Genomic DNA, 21,157 nt, shown 5'->3' on the forward strand with positions numbered 1-21,157 from the left:
TTATGCTATGTATGCTACTTTTTGCTGACCAATACACAAACCTAAAACCGAGAAACGGACAAATATTATTTAATTATATTCCGGCTGCACGCTCCTGCTGATGAAAGAAGTAGGGTGTGTGCGCGCACTGTGCAGTCTTCCATATCCCCAAGCCCCAGGCGCTCATAAAATAGCCTTTCAGCTATGCGCGAGTGATTTCCGACTAGGTTTTTCCTGGTCAGTGGCGCACTTACTTTCTGCATCCATATATTAGCGACTGGCGAGCTTTGCGCCGGACCACACCTCTTCTCTTCACTGACACGCCCGTTAGGGCGCAATATCATCTCCTATTTAGACAACGTACATTTGCGCTGGAAAAATGAAGGATGCGCTCGCAGAGAATAGTAATTATAGGTCGCGCAAGTGGCGAAAGCTCATTGCGCGGTCGGCAAAATAGGGCCCTATGTGTTAAATTCCCATAGAGGCAGGCAGATTTTTATTTAAAGGCTACTTATTTCATGGATCCAGGATACTATGCATCCTGATAAAGTTCCCTTGGCCTTTGGAACTAAAATTGGCCCACATCGTCACATACAGTACCCTTCACTTCACCTAAAGATTGGTATGGTGTTTTATTCCAGTAACGCTATTAGCTGGTTTGATTTGCATTGAGCTCAATGAGCATGAAACCAGCTAATAGGCTAACTGAAAAAAAAACACCATGCCAATCTCTAGGGATGACAAAGGGTATTTGACTTGCTGACTTGGTTGGTACCATCAGTGTCAACTGTTGGTGGTACTGGCAAGGATTCAAGGTCATTTTTGAATGTTTTGAACTAAAAACAAACCACACATAGCCACTTCACATCACCATATATTTGTTAACACACTAACAGTGTGTATTCTTTATACATATGTTGACATTTACTGGCACAATTAATTAATTACATTTTGACATATTTCAAGGCATATTACATATTTTTAGATACAAACTTGTGATATGGCCTTTCTAATCCTCCATCTGAATGTGTACCTATTCTTGTGTGTTTGTGTCAGGCTAGAGTAAGCACTGTATTCGATGTTTTATTTACGATCAGGCTCCGGCAATTCTCAGGCACTCTTGGCAGTGTACCAGGGTGATGCATAACATCTTAATAGAAAGTTGTGACAAAAATGGTACATTAGTTTTGATACAAATGGGCATAATCAGGAAAACCAAAACATTTGTTTTGCTCTCTGAAGGTGAAACACTGCATGGCGGGGATATTCCAGAGCCAAAGTATAGACATCCAGTAAGGATGCTGGGATTACAGTGCCCTCCAAAAGTATTGGAACACATGCTTAAAGTTAAATATAAAATCATCTTTCGGAAATGGATCTTAAATGCCTTAAATGAAAAAATGAGGAACCTTTAAGGACATACATTTTCTTTGTGAATGAATAATGTATTGTAAATAAATAAATGTTTTCCTTAAAATACAGGGGTCATAAGTATTGGAACGCCCATGTTAAATTCCCATAGAGGATTTTTATTTTTATTTTTAAAGGCCAGTTATTTCATGGATCCAGGACACTATGCACCCTGATAAAGTCCCCTTGGCCTTTGGAATTAAAATAACCCCACATCAACACTATACCCTTCACCATACTAAGAGATTGACATGGTTTTATTTCAGTTAGCCTATTACGTAGCTGGTTTGAATTGGATTGAGCTCAATCAGAATGAAATGGTATGGTGAAGGGTATAGTGTACTAACTGGCCTTTAAAAATAAAAATAAAAATCCTCTATAGGAATTTAACATGGGCGTTCCAATACTTATGACCTCTGTATTTTAAGGAAAACATTTATTTATTTACAATACATTATTCATTCACAAAGAAAATGTATGTCCTTAAAGGGATATTCCGCCATTTTTGGAAATACGCTCATTTTCCACCTCCCCTCGAGCAAAACAATCGATATTTACCTTGTTCCCGTTCATCCAGCCATTCTGTGAGTCTGGCGATACAACTTTTAGCTTCAGCCTAGCATAGATCACTGAATCGGATTAGACCATTAGCTTCTCGCCTGCTAGCTTCATGTTTAAAAGTGACTAAGATTTCTGATAATTTTCCCATTTAAAACGTGTCTCCTCTCAAGTTAGAAAGTGCAATAAGACCAACTGAAAATGAAACCTGGCGTTTTTCTAGACTGATTTGACATGGAACTACACTCTCATCTGGCGTAATAATCAAGGCAACTTGCAAACGTACCATAGGCGCAGTGATATCGTACGCAGCATCTGAAAATAGTCCCCATAGACATCAAGCAATAGTAGTTCCAGTAGCTGCAAGTTGCCTTGATTACTACGCCAGATGAGAATGTAGTTCCATGTCAAATCAGCCTAGAAAAACGGCAGGGTTCATTTTCAGTTGGTCTTATTGCACTTTCTAACTTGAGAGGACACACGTTTTAAATGGGAAAATTACCAGAAATATTAGTCACTTTTAAACATGAAGCTAGCAGGCGAGAAGCTAATGGTCTAATCCGATTCAATGATCTATGCTAGGCTGAAGCTAAAAGTTGTATCGCCAGACTCACAGAATGGCTGGATGAACGGGAACAAGGTAAATATCGATTGTTTTGCTCGAGGGAAGGTGGAAAATGAGCGTATTTCCACAAATGGCGGAATATCCCTTTAAAGGTTCCTCATTTTTTCATGAGGAATTTTTTCAAAATTGATCTCCTTAAATGTTGAATATTTCCTCATTTTTTCATTTAAGGCATTAAGATCAATTTCCGAAAGATGATTTTATATTCAACTTTAAGCATGTGTTCCAATACTTTTGGAGGGCACTGTATATGGAGCAGGCCTCCTCAGGCACTAGACAGCATGGTGGAGGTGAAGATCTGCTGCAGGATTTGAGGGATCTGCCTTGTGTCCATGGCCACAAAAGATCGGCCTGAAGGCAGCATTCTCTGAAGCCTAAAGATTGGGAAAGAGAAAGAGAAAGATGATGGTTCATATTCATCCCAAACATACTACCTGACCAACTGCTGCCTTTATCCTGCTATGGATATCCTTTTCCTTTAAAGGGGACATATTATGCAAAACTCACTTTTTGCGGGCCTTTGTGTTCATATTTGGGCCTCTACTGTTCTTAAACACTCCAAATGCGAAAAAAAAACATCCATCTGTTTTCTGTAGGTCAGTAGAAAGACTTTGGTGTCAAGAATAGTATGCTGCTGTGAGCCATTTGGATGGCTCCCTTATTGTGATGTCATACTAAGGGAATTTGCATAGACTAACCCTGGCACCATGGTCTATCATATGTGGTTGGATACCGGCTCTGTTTGCAGTCATTTTTACGTGTGAAACGAGCAGCGTCAACAGTACATGCAGCCGGAGGCGTGGCCAGCAACAGCTTCTTTGCATAAAAGTGACAGAGCCCTTAAACGGCTCAATTTGGAAGAGACCGAAACTGGCAAGAATAGAGCTGGTGAAATCTCTTTATGTGAGAGTGATTTTGTGCAAAGAACTTCATGAACATGTTTTGTATAGCCCATAGACCAATTCTAACTTGTTTAAAAAGAGGTTTAATATGTCCCCTTTAAGGGAAACATATTTATCAACACATTTACAATGTCTGACATTGTTAAGTTGGGTTAAAGACCTATTGGGGAAACGGGGCTAAAACAGGGTACACAACCTCCACTCCAACATTAGACTGCAGCAGTGCCAGAGTGGCAGTGATGTATAAAGTACTAGAGATCCAGACTTGAGTAGAAGTACAAGTGCTCTATCAAAAAAGTGACTTGAGTAGAAGTAGAAGTGCTCTTTAAAAACCGTACTTAAGTGGAAGTACTAAAGTATTAAACATGTTTTGTACTTAAGTATTACAAGTAGTTTATTTTTTTAAATACTACTCAAGTACTGGAAGTAAAAGTAGAAGTATTGTGTAATTAGCTGATTTGCGAACGAGATGGGTGCAAAAGGTATCAGCACAATCGTTCAGTGCAGGCCCCTTGGCAGACACACGGGGGCCATTGCCTAGGCCCTAGACTAGGCTATAAACATGTGGTAGTAGTTAAACAAGGTGAATAAATGTAACTGTATGGGTTTCCCAATGTCATTTGTAGGGGTGTTATGACCGATACAACTCACTTTTAATACAATAATAGGTATACAGAATCATTGATCATCTGTAGCCATCTATCTATCTATCTATCTATCTATCTAATGCATCAGTCAGTAGCCATAGCATGAAAAATACATGATAAGACTATAGTGTCACAATTGTTTTAACATAAGTTAAGAATTTTGATACTGATTTGATATGGGAGCCCCACCACACCAGTGGAGACCAGACATTACAAGGCATACTTCCCCACACTCAGTGAAAAGGTGGCTTCATATCATATGTTTGTATTTCAAACATTTTGAAATTCATATGAAGTTTACATTAGGCCTATTTATGATCTGCACAATTAGTTAAAATACATAGTATGTTGAGTATTTGATATTGATTTTTTATTTTGACTCACATTTTACACGATTGTCATATTGACTTATACATTTATCTTTAATGTCAATTGTCTAATTGAGTGCCTGTCACTTTAAAAGAACATGAGAGTAATTAGGCCTCAGTCGTGCGTTATCCGGCTAGTCTAGAATAGGCATAATGCATAGGAATATGTGGAGGTGATGCTTATGTTTTCTATGTAATCTATGTAGTTTAAATAAATGTTCTAAAACCAAACAAGTGGAAGAACACAATATTCAAGTAGTAGGCTAGTTATTGTGGGGTGCTACACAGACTGAAGTCGGGAGACCAAGAAGAAATGTTGCAATTTAAAAACAGGATTACTCGAGAATGACTTATTGTACAAATGAATGCTTCTCATGTAGCCTAACTTCACCTTGATTTTCTCGCGAACCCTTAATTACAGCAACTATTTACTCCCATTGGAAAGCTAAGATCAAGTGACACGCATCAGTGTGACTAGGACTTTGTGAGCAATCCGGAACGGATTTGTTCGTGACCGACACACCAGTAACGAGTAACGATGGAGCACATAAAAAATGTATCCGAGTAAAAGTACTATACTCATCAAAAATATGTAGTGAAGTAAAAGTAGAAGTAGGAGAAGAAAATAACACTCCAGTAAAGTACAGATACTGCATTTCAGTACTTAAGTAGAGTACTTAAGTAGTTCTACTTCGTTACTATACATCTCTGCAGAGTGGGGCCTCTTTTCAGCCCAGGAACTTCAGGCCCAATACAGGCCCACTTTTTCCATGGTAGTGGAAATTGGATCAATTAAAGGGATAGTTCGGGTTTTAAGACACAAAGTTATATGGGTTCCCTGTCAGCAACGTTGTGCATCAGCACCAGTGATGCGCGGGTACGTGTCTGAACGACCCGCCCCGCCCCGCCCCGCCGTTTACAACTAACCCGACCGCAACTCGGACCGCAAAAAATAATTATTGAAATACTGGACCCGGCCCGCTTCCCGACCCGCTTATTGTAAAAAGTAGTCTAACTTAGTCGTAGCGTCATTGAGCTACGCAAAACTGGTAGGCCTATCTCATATGCATGAAAAACAATAATATATATTGCCTAATTATATATAGCCTATAATTGCTCAGAATTTGGGAAACATGCATTTAGTCTACCTTTTTTTTGTTCCGTGTCAGCATTCATCCAAAAATTTGGCTATTTGACTCAACATTGAACATATAGCCTAAGGATTTTCCTATACAAATTCTGTTTCAGCCGTTCCTCACATGAATGCCTTGAAGCTCTCCCAAGCATGAAATGCAGACATAGAATATTATTAAGAAAGTCTTTATTAACGTCTTCATCAATGGACCCAAACAAAAACCAAAACCCATAGAGCAGAGCTTCGCGATTATAAATTGCAGCGAGATGAAACCTTTATTGCACGAAAGAGCAGACGTGGGGCTTTCCAACGAGCCACTTTATAAGTTGCGCAAGGACGCACATTGCATGCTCATACCAATTGTAGGCTATGCCTTGATGACATTAAATTAAGAAGTATTTCCTGATTTGGGAAACTTTTAGTTTATTTTTCTTTCCATAATACCATTCGATCTTGCTGCAAATTATCAGACTTGAGAAGCACGCATTGCATCGGCAACTTCGCTGCTCAGTAGCCGAATTTTCTGTAGAAGAGGCCAGCAGTTCGAGAAAAAAGCTGCAGATCATAGACAGAGAAAGCATATGCTCTGAGAACAGAACACAGCATGTCAAGTGTAGCCGAGGGTCTGTCTACGCAGAAACAACAAGTGCATTTGATGTTCATGACAAAATGCGGGGGATAGAATCGCGTTTCAGTGAGAATGCTGCAAATTATGTGTTTCTCTTCTAAAGACAATTATGTACGATATAAATGACAAAAAATTAACGGCATATTTTTTTTTTACCGACCCGACCAAACATGACCCGAATATCATTAAAGATATTTTTTCTTGACCTATAACCGCGGGTGACCGCGGGTGAGCGCGGTCGCCCGCTCGATTTGGATCAGCCCGCGCATCACTGATCAGCACTGACTTACCCCCCGACAGCGTCCTGTGAGCCGAGATCCAGCCGGTTTTTGATGCTGAAGAAAGTAGTCCGGCAAGTTTCTGGGGTCACGAAAGTAAAGTGTTTTTCTTCTCAAAACCATACGTGTTCAAAAGAGTGATATATTTGCACCACAAAAACGTTGTCCAGGAAAAATTCAAACCTCGTTATCACTGCACTATTTTTCTCGATTCCTATCACTGCGCGCTACTGACAGCTGGCCAACGTTTTTGTGGTGCAAATATATCACTCTGTTGAACGCATATGGTTTTGAGAAGAAAAACACTTTACTTTCGTGACCCCAGAAACTTGCCAGACTACTTTCTTCAGCATCAAAAACGATCAAAAACCGGCTGGATCTCGGCTCACAGGACGCTGTCGGGGGGTAAGTCAGTGCTGATGCACAACGTTGCTGACAGGGAACCCATATAACTTTGTGTCTTAAAACCCGAACTATCCCTTTAAGCAACAGTTCAGCTCTGTTCTGTGCTCTGAGAAGTTAACATATTCCACTATCCCAAGGTTGATAAATTAACAAAAGCAGAAATGAATAAAGCATTTCAAACGTAGGCCTATTCCACTCTTCAGCATAAAGGCATATTGAACTAATGTTTACAGTTCAAATCACAGTACAAAGTCACACTGTGAATGGCAATGGCATCTATAGGAGCGGACATCCATGTGACCGATGGACGCAAAATGTATCCAAATTCACATTTTCTGTTTAGCCTAATTGCTCACAGATCACACATAATTCACAGATATCGTGGAAGAGCTGGACTTGAGCTTTCAAACGATATTAGCAGGTGCTGTGATAAACTTAACGAAACCTAACGAAAATTAACGTTGCTTACATTCAGTTTAATCATAGGCTATTTCCACTGTGCACACAGAGCTTCATCCATCATCCATCTCCACACTCATTACTCTCGGTGGTAGCCTATATCTCCTAAACTCCAGTCAACATATAGCCTAGCTAACCATATATCAAAATAAACAGCAGACCTTATCGGACCTGAGGATATGAAGCATTCCTCTGTACAATACGCTGATCCCGAGTAATCCGGTTTTGAAATTGCAGCAATATCTACATGTTATCTAACTTCGGGCTAAATTATTATATTAAGCTTCCATTCTAATAGCAGCTCAAAATAATGAACTTGCTTTCTAAATCAAATAATCAAAAGATGGTGCATGCACAGATCAACTGTGCTTTTCATCTATCAGCATGCTTCAGGTGACACGGATGCTGACGGTAAGTTAAAAGTTTAATGGGCATAAATCATGACTTGTTGTAACAGAGGTAAATATTGTAGCAAATAGCCTGGTGATGAGACAGCTTAAAAAATGTATTTCACACTTGCTGGAGACCCTGGCGCGTATAGTTGCGGTAGGGCCGGGCCGGCCCTGCTATCGGTAGCCTATCTGAGAAATCATATTTTGGAAAAGACGTGCTATGGACCCAACCAACTCTATCTTGGGAGGGGAGAACTCCCTCGCATGGTATGCTACAGCCCATGCAGAGGCTGCGGTGTCAGAATGCGGAACCTCTGTAGCCTACTTTAAGAGAAGATGGACTAAAAAAAAAAAAAAAAAAAATTCTCGACCGCCCCAAAAGTGAAGCGGCCCATCGGGAAATCTCCCGATTCTCCCGATTCCCCACCCCGGGCCTGGACTGCAGCCACATGCGGGATGTCACATTATTAATATCACTGTAAGTGCCTGAGCACCAAAGGTACAGAGCCCTACTGTTTCAGTAAGAAAATATTCTTATTATTCTTACTATCATTATTATTATTAATAATGTGGCAGGAGTGCCTCACTCATTGTTTTTGTTAAGTTGGTCAGGGTTTTATATCTGTTTTGATGCCGAATGCCCTTCTTTTAATTTGGTTGTATGGATAATTTTGCTACACCAACACATCCGCCTTAACCCTGTTAAGTGGTATTGTATTCAGATTTGCAAATAAATAAGTAAGTCATTTCGAGATATGGTTATGGTTATGGTGGTGGTGCTTAGCAGACACTTTTGTCCAAAGCGACATACAAACAAAACAACACAGTAATTAAATTTAGCAGTTGATCATACTATAGTGTTGACTAAAGAGAATAGCTACTTAACAAAAAAAATAGTGTCAATAAAAGCAATCCAATGAAAATAAAACTATAACTAAATAGGAGAATAGTAGTTAAACAATAAAGTCATTCAATCAATTACAATAACAATAACTATGGAATAAAAAACAAAAATAAAACAATGTCAATTTAATCAATGGCGTAATGGTAACAAAACAACGCTAACACATACAAACTTAACCATAAGAGAATTCAATTAATATTGAATAAATATGCCTTCAGATTCCTCCTGAACGACTCAAAACTACTATTGGAACGAAGAGCACTGGGCAACTCATTCCACCAACATGGAACTACTGATGGAACTACTGAATTTCCCCGTGTTTATAGCTGGTCGACACAACAGACGCTCCTCAGAAGACCGTAGTGGGTGTTTGGGAATATAAACCTTGACCATTGAGTTCAAGTAGGAGGGAGCAGATCCAGTCAATGACCTATAAACTAAACTAAGAGACTTGAATTTAATTCTGGCCACTATAGGGAGCCAGTGGAGAGTAACTAAAAGAGGAGTCCTCTTTGGCTGATTATTTGGCTAGACGTGCTGCAGCGTTCTGAATTAGTTGTAACGATCTTAGTATATAAGCAGGTAGGCCAGCTAACAAAGAGTTACAGTAGTCCAGCTTGGAGAGAATCATGGCCTGAACAAGAAACTGTGTGGAATCTTGCGTCAGATAAGGTCTGATCTTCCTAATGTTGTAAAGCATGAAACTTTGCAGAGAGGGGTGCGCTCAAACTCCAAGATATCTCCTTCTTCGGGTGCGAGTTAAATATCGTATTCCAATGTGCAAAAGAACCGCACTGACTAGTTTGTTATCTTTTTATTCTTTATTGTAGCACCATGCCTGAAAAAAAACGAGTTTCGGCATCAAGCCGTCCTCAGTGTGTGAAAAATGCCCAAAAACTGACTTGTTTTAACAAGGAAACAGGTGATCAAGATCTCATGATTGGCTGCACCCTAGGTGCGCACATAGGACAACCAACAGACAGCACTAATGGTTCAAGGTGGGCCGATGATCAATGACTAAAACCAAGACCAGCATCCAAAAGGCAACAAGTAAATAAATGTAAAAGAAAAATCATGTAGATAAAGAAAATATTTGAACAAAACAACTGAGACCCAAAAATTATAACACCATAAATAACTTAATGCATACCCCACAGAAACAGAAACAGTACAAAGTCATATGCAACACATATCACAAAAAACAACTTAAGACTAACTCCTCATTTAGACCACTAGGGTGTACGGTTTGGAGCTGGTGGATCCAGAAGGCTTCTCTTTGCAAGAGATAGTGCTCTCTGTCTCCACCCCGCCTTAGAGGTTTAACGAACTCAATGCCCTGAAATTTTAATGTACAGACTTTGTGTCCAGATTCATTGAAGTGCCTTGCTACGGACGACTTAACGTCATGAGTTCTTATATTGCTTTTATGTTCATTAATTCTTACACTTAACTCCCTTTTAGTTTTTCCAACGTAGCAAAATCCGCATGGACATTTCAATAAATAGACTACAAATGTTGTCCGACAAGTTATTCTTCCCCTTACTGAGAAGCGCTTCCCCGTGCGCGGGTGTATGAAGGAATCACCTTTAATCATGGCATTACAATTAACACAATTTCTGCATGGGAAATTCCCTGGGTCAAGAGTAGACAGCCAATTGGTAGGGGGAGTGAAAGAGTCTGCTCTCACAAGTTAATCTCTCACATTTTTAAATCTTTTGTGCGCAAAAAGAGGGGGTCTCTGAAAACTCTGACCAAGCGCTTCATCACTTGATAGGACATGCCAATGGTTACGCACTATGGACTTAATATCTTTAGAGAAGGGGGAGTACATTGTGGATAGAATAATGCGATCCAACGAGGAGGACTCTTTTTTCTTTAAAAGTGACTCGCGATCAATAGATCGTACCCTGTTGAGACAAGCATCCAAATTCCTAGAATCATAGCCCTTCGCCTGAAAACGTTTGTATGTTATTTTGGCCTGATTTTCAAAATCAACCTCGGTGCTACAAATCCTCTTCATACGTAAAAATTGACTATATGGTAAGCTTTTTTTCATTGAAGAAGGGTGGTAGCTATTGGAATGTAAAAAGTAATTTTATCTGTAGGTTTGCACACCGACGTATGAAGCTCCGGCCCAGTGGACCTATATACGTTGACATCAAGGAAGGCTATGGAAGAGGAGTCATAATCAAGTGAGAAAGAAAGAGTCAAGTCTAGAGTTCAAATAAGTATGAAATTCATGTAGTTGTTTCACAGTTCCACTAAATATAAAGAAAACATCATCAATGAAACGAAACCAACACTTAAGATACTTATGGTAAACATTGTCATTGTAAACAAAGTCGGTCTCAAATTTCCCCCAAAAAAGGTTCGCATAATTGGGGGCAAATGGCGAGCCCATTGCCGTGCCCTTAACTTGATGGTAGAAGGTATCCTCAAATTTAAAGTAGTTCATAGTAAGTACTATATACAGTGGGTACGGATTGAGAATGCACCTTTTGCCGCGGGACTCCAGAAGAGATCCCGTAGGCTGTCGAGACGATTTTTTTCGAGGCTAAGGCAATGTACCCAAACAACCACCAGGTGGCAGAAAGTTTCAACCCGTATTTCAACTGCATTTTAAATGATGAAGACCGCATATCCGTCTCATTTAATCATTAAAATGAAGGTGATGACTGGTGAAATTAATCAAACGACGTTTCAATAAACCATTGTTGAAATGAGTGAAAATGGTTTTAGAAAATCGCCTATAGGCCTATCAGAAGGAAATAGCCTTCAATTCAACCTGAAAGACTCAATAGGCAACCTTAGATTAATAAATTAATTGATTACGGTTACAGGACCGCATTTCCGTGAATAGGCTATTGTTGTCAAGGCGAAGACTAAAGAGATGGACAAGATGGACATTAGCCTACATTTATATGCTAGGAATAGAAATGTTTATAGGCTGTTTTAAAACGGAGGCATGCGTTCATTTTAACCGGCGACACTGGGTACATGTACCCAGCACTTGTTATCACAGATTTTGTGCCCACCACTTTTGACAACTGAAAATAAAATGTATTTAACAGAAATCTCTTTAATACATGCCTACGCTTGTCACTTTACTTATAACCGTAGGCTACATGCACGGAGAAGATCGCGCATTTTGTAACATTGTAACAATGGATGGTCAGATATGCGATAGGGCCGTGAGGGTGATTCATAGTAGCCTAACCATCAACTAGTAGCCTAGGCCTAGCTCCGCAAAATACATTTCTAGCAACTTATAGTCTATAGATCTCGGTATGCATGTTCATGTTGATTCAGAGATAGGCATAGACTACCGTAGGCTACTGTGCGTCAAGCTATACGACAGCATTTTATCATGTGGTGAATTAATGACTAACGTCAGTTTAACATGTCAGAACTTTTGATCGGCGTTTCAAGTGCATGCCGCGAATATCAAATAAACTCGACTGGCTGAATCCCTTATATTTGTTGCCAACTGTTACAGTATTATATTTAAAGCCATGCACTGGTAAGGCATGGTAGGCTATACGACCGGATAAACGACCAATATTTAGTTTCACTGTCCTCCGCTGCTCACAGCGCAATTTCAAATAGCCACGGAGATTAAAAGATTTAAGCCTTGTAGGCTAGGCTACTATTTTGTAGAGGGCCTAGGTATTAACTTTGAAAAATGTCTCTGCCCCCCGCGAAAGTAGGCATATAGCCTACATTTTCATGAGGATTACTCTGCAAACTAAAGCATACTAAGTAGGCGTAGGCGTTCCTCAGCTATAAGACCACAGCTGTGGCGCAACTGGTTCGGGCTCCCACTCCCACTTAAAAAAATAAAGATGTTTTAGTTTTGCGAATCTTTTTTATGTTTGCGATATCTGCTGAAAAGAGCTAGCCTATATATTTTTTTCTAAATTTTAAGTTAACTTCTATGTGAATTCGTGGATCAGCATTCACACACATTTTCACATTTACATAATTAGTGTCAGGCTCAGTGAGACCAAGGCCCTTTCCGAAACGTGCCCCTAAACTCTCCCCCACACTTCCACTTCGTTAGCGCGTTCACGCGAGGGTCCGCCACATTGAGTATCATCCGAAATAAAATTTGAGTCGAGTGACGTGCCTAGGGAGAGGGGCTATCACGCCACGCCTCCAGCATGGATGCTGACTTGGAACACAGGTGCAACCGTTTTCACGTGTTCGTGCAGCTCGTGTAATCTCCCTGCCAGTTGTTTTTGGTCCGTATGCCAGCATTTACAGACAAAAGCGTGATTTAAGCTACATTGTAACAACTCATGTTTAGTTTGATACTCAGAAAAATGTGCAAGATCGTGCAGAAGTAGGCTGTAATATTTAAACACATGTGCAGGTCGCATTTACAGCACTTTTATAATTTGATGTCAAATAAAGCATAAAATGCAACTCCTCACTCATAGTAATGAAAGGAGAGAAGAGGGATGTATATCCTAATACACAGGGGTGTCCAGAACATCTTAATTGGCGATTTAATATATATTGCCTTCATAATTTCTATGAAAACAAATATGACCTCAATTTCCTTCTCCGTTAAAGCGCATCCGAAATGTAGCGCTGTTTTAACCCCTACCCCTTCAATGCGAGTGTTCTCCGCACCCACGAGTGACTTGAAAAGGAAGTTCACTCGCTAACTGAGTCGAAGTGAGTAGGGACTCCGTTTCGGAAATGTGTCTGTCGAGAGAGAGGGGGGGGGAATGATCACATAAGACAATTGCTCTTCATGAAGCTGTTACAATGGATAGTGTTATGTACTGTAGGCCTATACCGTCTTTTTAAGCGTCTTTGTCCGAATCCGATGGAGACTGAAAGTGGGATGAAGTGGTACAAAAGTAAATGTTTCAACACAGAGTCTATGCCACTGCTCAGGGTGAAAGGATATCGTGAAAGCCTAAGGCAGCGATTCCCAAACTTTTTATTATAACGCACCAACTTCAACATCTTCATCTAGGCCTTAAGCCACATGCTAAAAAGGCAACACGGGTAAAAAGGCCCTCGTTTAAGACAAGACCACACAACAGCATATGCTCATTCCCACGCAACGTTTCGAATTTATCATTCTGAACGTGAGCTAGATTGAGCACTATGAAACGTCAAGTCATGCCCTATGAGGGACATTCTAAAACGCTTAACGTGGCTTAAGGGCGGAAAACAACGGTCAATCATCACCAAATTTCTCATGACCATATATTGTCATGGACACTTAAACCTGTCAAAAAAACTAAACCGTAATCCAACGATTGTCCACCAAATTTCTCTCTCATATTGCTCATCATAATCACTTTGAACTATAAATATATCGAACCCAAACTCAAATTATTATGGACGTTATGTCATGAAGCGTTTCTGCCCCATTGAAAGGAAAAAGCTTACATGGTTTAATGCACCTAAACAACGATCATTGATCACCAAATTTCTCTCTCATATTACTTCTCATAAGCACATCAAACTATCAAAAACTCGGACCCAAACTCCATGGACGTTATCTGACATAAGCATAGGCCTACAAAGGAAAGTTCTCCGCGCTTCTGTTGTGCGACAATCTGGTGCAACCAGGCCAGGACAAGTATACAACTATGATGAACAACTTATGTATACGACTCTGATGAAGACATTTGTAATGTCGAAACGTTAGTCAATGTTTTGCACCTTTTAAATAAATACAAAAGAAGACATCTGCGTTGCACCAGCATTCCTCTTCTTTTCATAATAGGCCTATTGCTGCCTGCAAAAAGGCTTAACGTGGAATAAGTTTGGAAAACAACGACCAATGATCACCAAATTTCTCTCTTATATTACTTCTCATAAGCACATAAACCTCTCAAAATATTGAATCCAAATTCCAATCATTATGGACGTTATCTTAATTTTCACGTTAAGCTTTTTCATGTTCAGAGTTTTAGAATGTCCCGGCAATGCTGTAGCCGATTTCACAGCGCAGCAGAGTGCGGGGTCAAATGTACGATTTGTCACCCTACTCGGATCTACCGTCTGTTTTAATCAGTGATGTTGCTTGTCGCCGTACGGCGCCTTGGGCGGTTAGAGGGTTAATTAGGATGGCAATGTCCAGACCATGGGTTTAATGTGCCAATCAACATATTGCGAGACGCCTTCTCTTAAGGACTGGCACCCAGCCACAATTGGACGCCCGGGGATGGTGTCCTCACATTTCTTGTGAATTTTTGGCAAAGTATAGAAAACCGGCCTCACCGGGTGTGCTTGAAATAGAAAGTCCAATTCCTTCTTGGTGATAAAGCATGAAACGACATGACTTAGCAGTTGAGGCTACATGCTCAGAGAAGTCAAGTCGGTCATCAATTATGACACCCAAGTTACGTTCATCTGTTGGGTTTTTGCAGGAAACACCAAAAGCTCTGTTTTTGAGAGATTAATTTGGAGTTGTCGATCCTTCATCCAGATAGAGATATCCTTTAGGCATGCAGAAATTCGATGGGAAACACTAGAGTCTTCAGGTGGGAAAGATAGGTACAGCTGAGTGTCATCAGTATAGCAATGATAATTAAATCCATGAGAGCGAATGATCTCACCTGAGGAAGTGGTATAGATAGAGAAAAGCAGGGGCCCTAATACTGATCCCTGAGGCACTCCTGTAGTGAGTGGGGACTTTGATACTTGTCCCTGCCAAGACACGCTAAAAGAACGCCCTTTAAGGTAAGAGTTGAACCAGTTAAGAGCTTTCCCAGAAATTCCCAGGTCAGATAGTGTAGAAAGGAGAATATCATGGTTCACAGTATCAGTATCAAAGGCAGCAGACAAATCTAGTAGAATTAACACTGATGACTGAGCAGAGGATTTGGTAACTCTCAATGCTTCAGTCACAGATAGAAGAGCAGTTTCAGTAGAATGACCTCTCTTGAAACCAGACTGCATAGGGTCTAGTGAGTTATTCTGGTAAAGGAAGTCACATACTTGCTTAAAGACCCGTTCTCCAAAACCTTTGACAAGAAAGGAAGAAGGGAGACAGGTCTGTAGTTCTTCACATCAGTTGGATTAGGTGTACTTTTCTTTAGCAAAGGTGTAACCCTTGCCTGTTTAAAAGAAGAAGGAACGATTCCAGAGCCGAGTGAAGAATTAAACTGCTGGTATAACAACAGGTGCAATAGACTGTAGGAGAGTAGACGGGACAGGATCCAAAGGGCATGTTGTTGGACCTCACATACAGAATGTGATATGGTAAAATTAAAAAAAATCCTGTTAACTGTCCACATGGTGAAATGATAGGACGAAAATGGGCTTTTTGAAAATCAAGCCCAATTAAAACAAAATGCTCTGACAATATGACAACGATTACAACCAAAGTTGATGCATGGACATGACCTTATAGTCCATATATGAGTGGGAAAAAAACCTGATGAAATTTGTGGCACATACCTTTCGAATGAGAAGCCTTCAAAAGTGATGATGTCTTTTCACATAATGAATTTATAGCCATTTTCAGAGCTTTGCAGAGGGGAAATTACACAAGACACGTCTCATCTGATTAGATTTCTTAATTCAACAGGAAAATGTGCTTCCATTCACATAGTTTCACTGATGTGTGTGAAATACCAAAAGAACCAATAACGTTGCAAGTTGACCAAAAAGGATTGTTCACCACAATGCTTAAAATGACTTGAAGCTTCAAAGGGCTGCAGTTTTTAAACCATTAGTGATCCAGACATACTATTTAAGATTTGTGCATAGGTCTAGGCTACAAACACCTGTGATTTATTTCAGATTTTTTTGGAGAGGGTCACTTTCCAAATTGGCTGAAATTGGGTGATTTGACACGGAATGACCCCATTTCCTTTCAGCAGCTCTAAGTTCCTTGCGCACTGATCGTATACTGTTTGTCAGCCATGGATGACGAGGTTTAGAACGAGTAGGTCTTGTGGAAAGAAGACATGCTGTATTTAGACAAGATGCCAGTGTAGAGCAAAGAGTCTCAGTAGCATCATTAACCTCAAGTGATGAGAATGAACTCGAAAATTTGACAACAATCAGCTTAAATGTCAAATCATATTTATTTCTCTTTGTCGCCATGGTATTGGGGGAAACGCGGAGAAATGAGATGGTCAGTCCTCCTATTTTTTCTTCACGTTTCGTTATAAGAAATATATAGGCTAAGTAATATAAGTTAAGTCTTCTTCCGTATTGAACAGACGCTCGGCATGTCAGATTGCAGTTGCAGAGTTTTCGAATGTTTTACAACCCAGCTGGTATCCGCTGTTCATTCCGACATATCCCCACTCGGCGGTATTTAATTTTTTTTTTTCAAACAACGTGCCATTCCGACATGAGGTCATTAAAGGGATAGTTCGGGTTTTAAGACACGAAGTTATATGGGTTCCCTGTCAGCAATGTTGTGCATCAGCACTGACTTACCCCCCGACAGCGTCCTGTGAGCCGAGATCCAGCCGGTTTTTGATCGTTTTTGATGCTGAAGAAAGTAGTCCGGCAAGTTTCTGGGGTCACGAAAGTAAAGTGTTTTTCTTCTCAAAACCATATGCGTTCAACAGAGTGATATATTTGCACCACAAAAACGTTGTCCAGCTGTCAGTAGCGCGCAGTGATAGGAATCGCGAAAAATAAGTAAGTGATAACGAGGTTTGAATTTTTCCTGGACAACGTTTTTGTGGTGCAAATATATCACTCTTTTGAACGCATATGGTTTTGAGAAGAAAAACACTTTACTTTCGTGACCCCAGAAACTTGCCGGACTACTTTCTTCAGCATCAAAAACCGGCTGGATCTCGGCTCACAGGACGCTGTTGCGGGGTAAGTCAGTGCTGATGCACAACGTTGCTGACAGGGAACCCATATAACTTCGTGTCTTAAAACCCGAACTATCCCTTTAATAGGCTATTAATGTCATAACTATTAGGCTATCATTAGGCTTACTATGCATGGCTGTAGGCAGCTATGAGGCCACTGAGATCTGGACCTCATCGGTTTTGAGAGCTGGAAATACATGTGTTTGCTAAATATCGGTATATTGTTGTGCATGTTGCGTTGGCGACTCGGGGAAGTGAAAGCAGTTCTGTATAGACATTGCACGTTTTCATGGTGATCATCGGCGCAGCTGTAGCTGATTGTGAAAGCCGATTGGAAATACATAAGTTTAGAGCGAACGTTTCAACTATGTTTGCCATGGTAGACAAAAACACTCAAATAAAACAATAGCCTAAAAAATAACTGTAGTGCGTAATGGACACGGCTCTATATCCTAAATAATGTTCGAGGTTCGCCATTTGGTAATATGACCTATCCTTACTGACAATAATTTAGATTGAGCACAACTAAAGTTGCACGAAGGCAAAATACAGTCCTAAGCCTATTATATATAGCCTGGCCAATTAGCCTATATTGTAGATGTGCAAAACCAGCATTTGCGTGCGTGCTTGCCGGTGAGGTGTAGCCTACAAAAATGAGCATAACATCTGACTATTAAAGTATGGCTATAGGATATAGGCTACTGGTAAGAGAAGAGCTGGTTTAAAATTCAAGTGTAGTAAAAAAGTTTGTGCACATCCCCGGTCAAGGTGCAGAACAAGAGTAAATCATAAAAAATGGAAAAAGGTTCGCACACTTGAAATCCTTCTTTCTTTATTTTATTTTCTTTTCTTTAGCACAAAGGAATGACGTTTCGACCGTGTGGTCTTCGTCAGATTAAAATTGAAGTAACTTGTGCTATTTAACCCCTCGAGACCGATATATGTATACACATTCCTGCATGCTGCATTACCGTGACCCTTAGCCTACCTTGTGGATGATTTTTTCTTATTGGAATACAGCAGGACAGAATGCCTTTTATCTAACAAACGCAAAAGCTGAGATTGTTGGAAGGACTAGGCTATACTCAACAAACTTGTTTATCGTTTCTGGGAGATCTAGTTATCGTTTTGGATTGTCGGATTTTTATACTTATTGTTTGGACTTATGGACAATGAACTTTGAGGGGTGGTTGTTAGTGCTTTACAAAGCTTTGTGTTAATAAATGTCGGTCATCCTTCAGCTCACTGCGCGATGCAGTTGCGCACTAGTGGCCATGAACTCATTAACTGTTTACGACACAATACAGTGTGATATTTGTGTTTTTCGTTTCTTAGATTTAATGCATGTTTGGCATGTAAACAGGCCTTCTGTCCGTTAACTTAAGGCCTTCTTTTGCATGGGGTTGCTCGCATCCGCCCGTAACCTTATAGGCTATTATGTGCGTAGTGGCAGCAGTATACTCTTGATTATAATAAGAGGCAAATTGTTACAGGACAACCTACACTGACTTCCCCAATGCTTCCCCGCAGCACATTTCATTTTAAAAGCATATAATATAGGATGAACAAAGTCTATGGACTTGCTATATATTAAATCTAGTAGCCTAATAATTAGGCTATGTGCCACGTCCGATTTCGCAAGTGATGTAGTAGGCTACATTTAAATTTTTTCCATAAAAAACGCCATTTGTCTTTATGGGTTCCGGAGAGGTTCGTGGAGTGGGTTTCGAACCCCGTTCGCCAGCGTGCGGTATAGATGCCTTAACCAGGTGTGCCACAGCTGAAGTCCTGATCAATTGTCGCTTAGCCTAGTCAGTTAGTCGATTTATTCGCGGCATGCACTTTAAACGTCGATCAAAAGTTCTGACATGTTAAACTGACGTTAGTCATTAATTCACCACATGATAAAATGCTGTCATATAGCTTGACGCACAGTAGCCTACGGTAGTCTATATCTCTGAATTAACATGAACATGCATACCGAGATCTATATAAGTTGCTAGAAACTTATTTTGCGGAGCTAGGCTTACTAGTCGATGGTTACAATGAATCACCCTCACTGCCCTATCGCATATCTGACCATCCATTGTTAAAATGTTACAAAATTCGCGATCTTCTCCATGCATGTAGCCTACGGTTATAAGTAAAGTGACAAGCATAGGCATGTATTAAAGAGATTTCTGTTAAATACATTTTATTTTCAGTTGTCAAAAGTGGTGGGGACAAAATCTGTGATAACAAGTGCTGGGTAGCCTACATGTACCCAGCGTCGCCGGTTAAAATGAACATGCCTCCGTTTTAAAATAGCCTGCCCTGTACACATTACTAATATAAGTAATCCTAGCATATAAATGTAGCCTAAATGTCCATCTTGTCCATCTCTTTCGTCTTCGCCTTGACAATAATAGCCTATTCCCGGAAATGCGGTCTTGTAACCGTAATGAATTAATGAATTAGTAATCTAAGGTTGCCTATCGAGTCTTTCAGGTTGAATTGAAGGCTATTTCCTTCTGATAGGCCTATAGGCGATTTTCTAAAACCATTTTCATTAATTTCAACAATGGTTTATTGAAACGTCGTTTGATTAATTTCGCCAGTCATCACCTTCATTTTAATGATTAAATGAGACGGATTAAATGAGACGGGTATGCGGAGCATTTCTCTCCCTCTCCATTGACCAAAACGTTGCTCTGGCATCTCTGCTGGACTGACTGAGTTATAGGCTACGTCGCGTGAGAGAGCTGTGAGCTAGGCTGTAAAACATTCGAAAACTCTGCCACTGCAATCTGACATGCCGTGCGTGATGTCTCTTTTCTCAGCTTGTCACCAGCGCGGTGTCTTCGGGTTTTTCCGTGTTTTCCGGGATGAGCCGAACCTTCATGTTATTAGGGCGGTCTTATGTTGCCCCCTTGCGGTTGCAGTTTTATTTACAAAGTCCCGAACCTTCGGGATTCCCGATGTGCGGCAAAGAAAGGAGCATTCTCAACCCGTACCATCTGTAGGTAAAGCAGATGTTATTAATGTTGCAAAATGGTCACTTGCGAGGCTTTTGAGGTTACGCCAGAATGATATTGTCGGAGGAGAAGCCGTAGGGTTATCCAGGAGAAGCACAGAGAATCTAATGAAGTAATGATCTGATACATGTAAAGGATTAACCAAAACATTGTCTGCAGTACAGTTGCGTAGCAGAATCATATCAAGATCCTTACCAGCCTTGTGAGTAGGAGGACTGTGCACTCGTGTGATGTTAAAAGAGGAGAGTAAGGACATGATGTCAACTGAAGATGAGTTATTCAAATGAATATTAAAATCACCTAGGATTAATAGTGGGCAAGTATCCATTGGAATAGCAGACATTAGAATGTCCAACTCATTCACAAAGCCACCAAGTTATCCTGGAGATATCCTACAATATCATCTCCTTCTGTAACATGCATTGTGAATGTAGACTTGCAAAGATATCAGTCAAGCAGTGTTACTGTACGTACACATATTTGAGCTGTGCTGTGTCGTTACAGGAAGTTGTTTTACTCAATCATGATTTTAATTTATTTTAAAGCAGAGGGGTTGGGGGGTGTATGGTAGGCGTATCTACAGTAGATTGTGGCCTATACATTGAACGTGAACGTGAACTTCTGTAACAGGTCATCTAAAAGC

The 21,157-nt window shown here is 40.3% G+C and overlaps 1 protein-coding gene across 1 annotated transcript in view; it reads right to left on the minus strand.

Annotated features, from left to right (window-relative positions):
- Positions 1-2,657: 2,657 nt before the first annotated feature.
- Positions 2,658-21,157, minus strand: part of vwa8 (von Willebrand factor A domain containing 8) — a 284,869-nt gene continuing 266,369 nt past the window's right edge. The window contains exon 45 of the mRNA XM_062533722.1: positions 2,658-2,946. Within this exon, the coding sequence (XP_062389706.1) occupies positions 2,838-2,946 (109 nt within the window). The 3' untranslated portion in view covers positions 2,658-2,837. The remainder of the gene's footprint in view (positions 2,947-21,157) is intronic.

The sequence above is a fragment of the Sardina pilchardus genome, chromosome 4 (genome assembly GCF_963854185.1).
Source record: "Sardina pilchardus chromosome 4, fSarPil1.1, whole genome shotgun sequence".
Taxonomy (NCBI): domain Eukaryota; kingdom Metazoa; phylum Chordata; class Actinopteri; order Clupeiformes; family Clupeidae; genus Sardina; species Sardina pilchardus.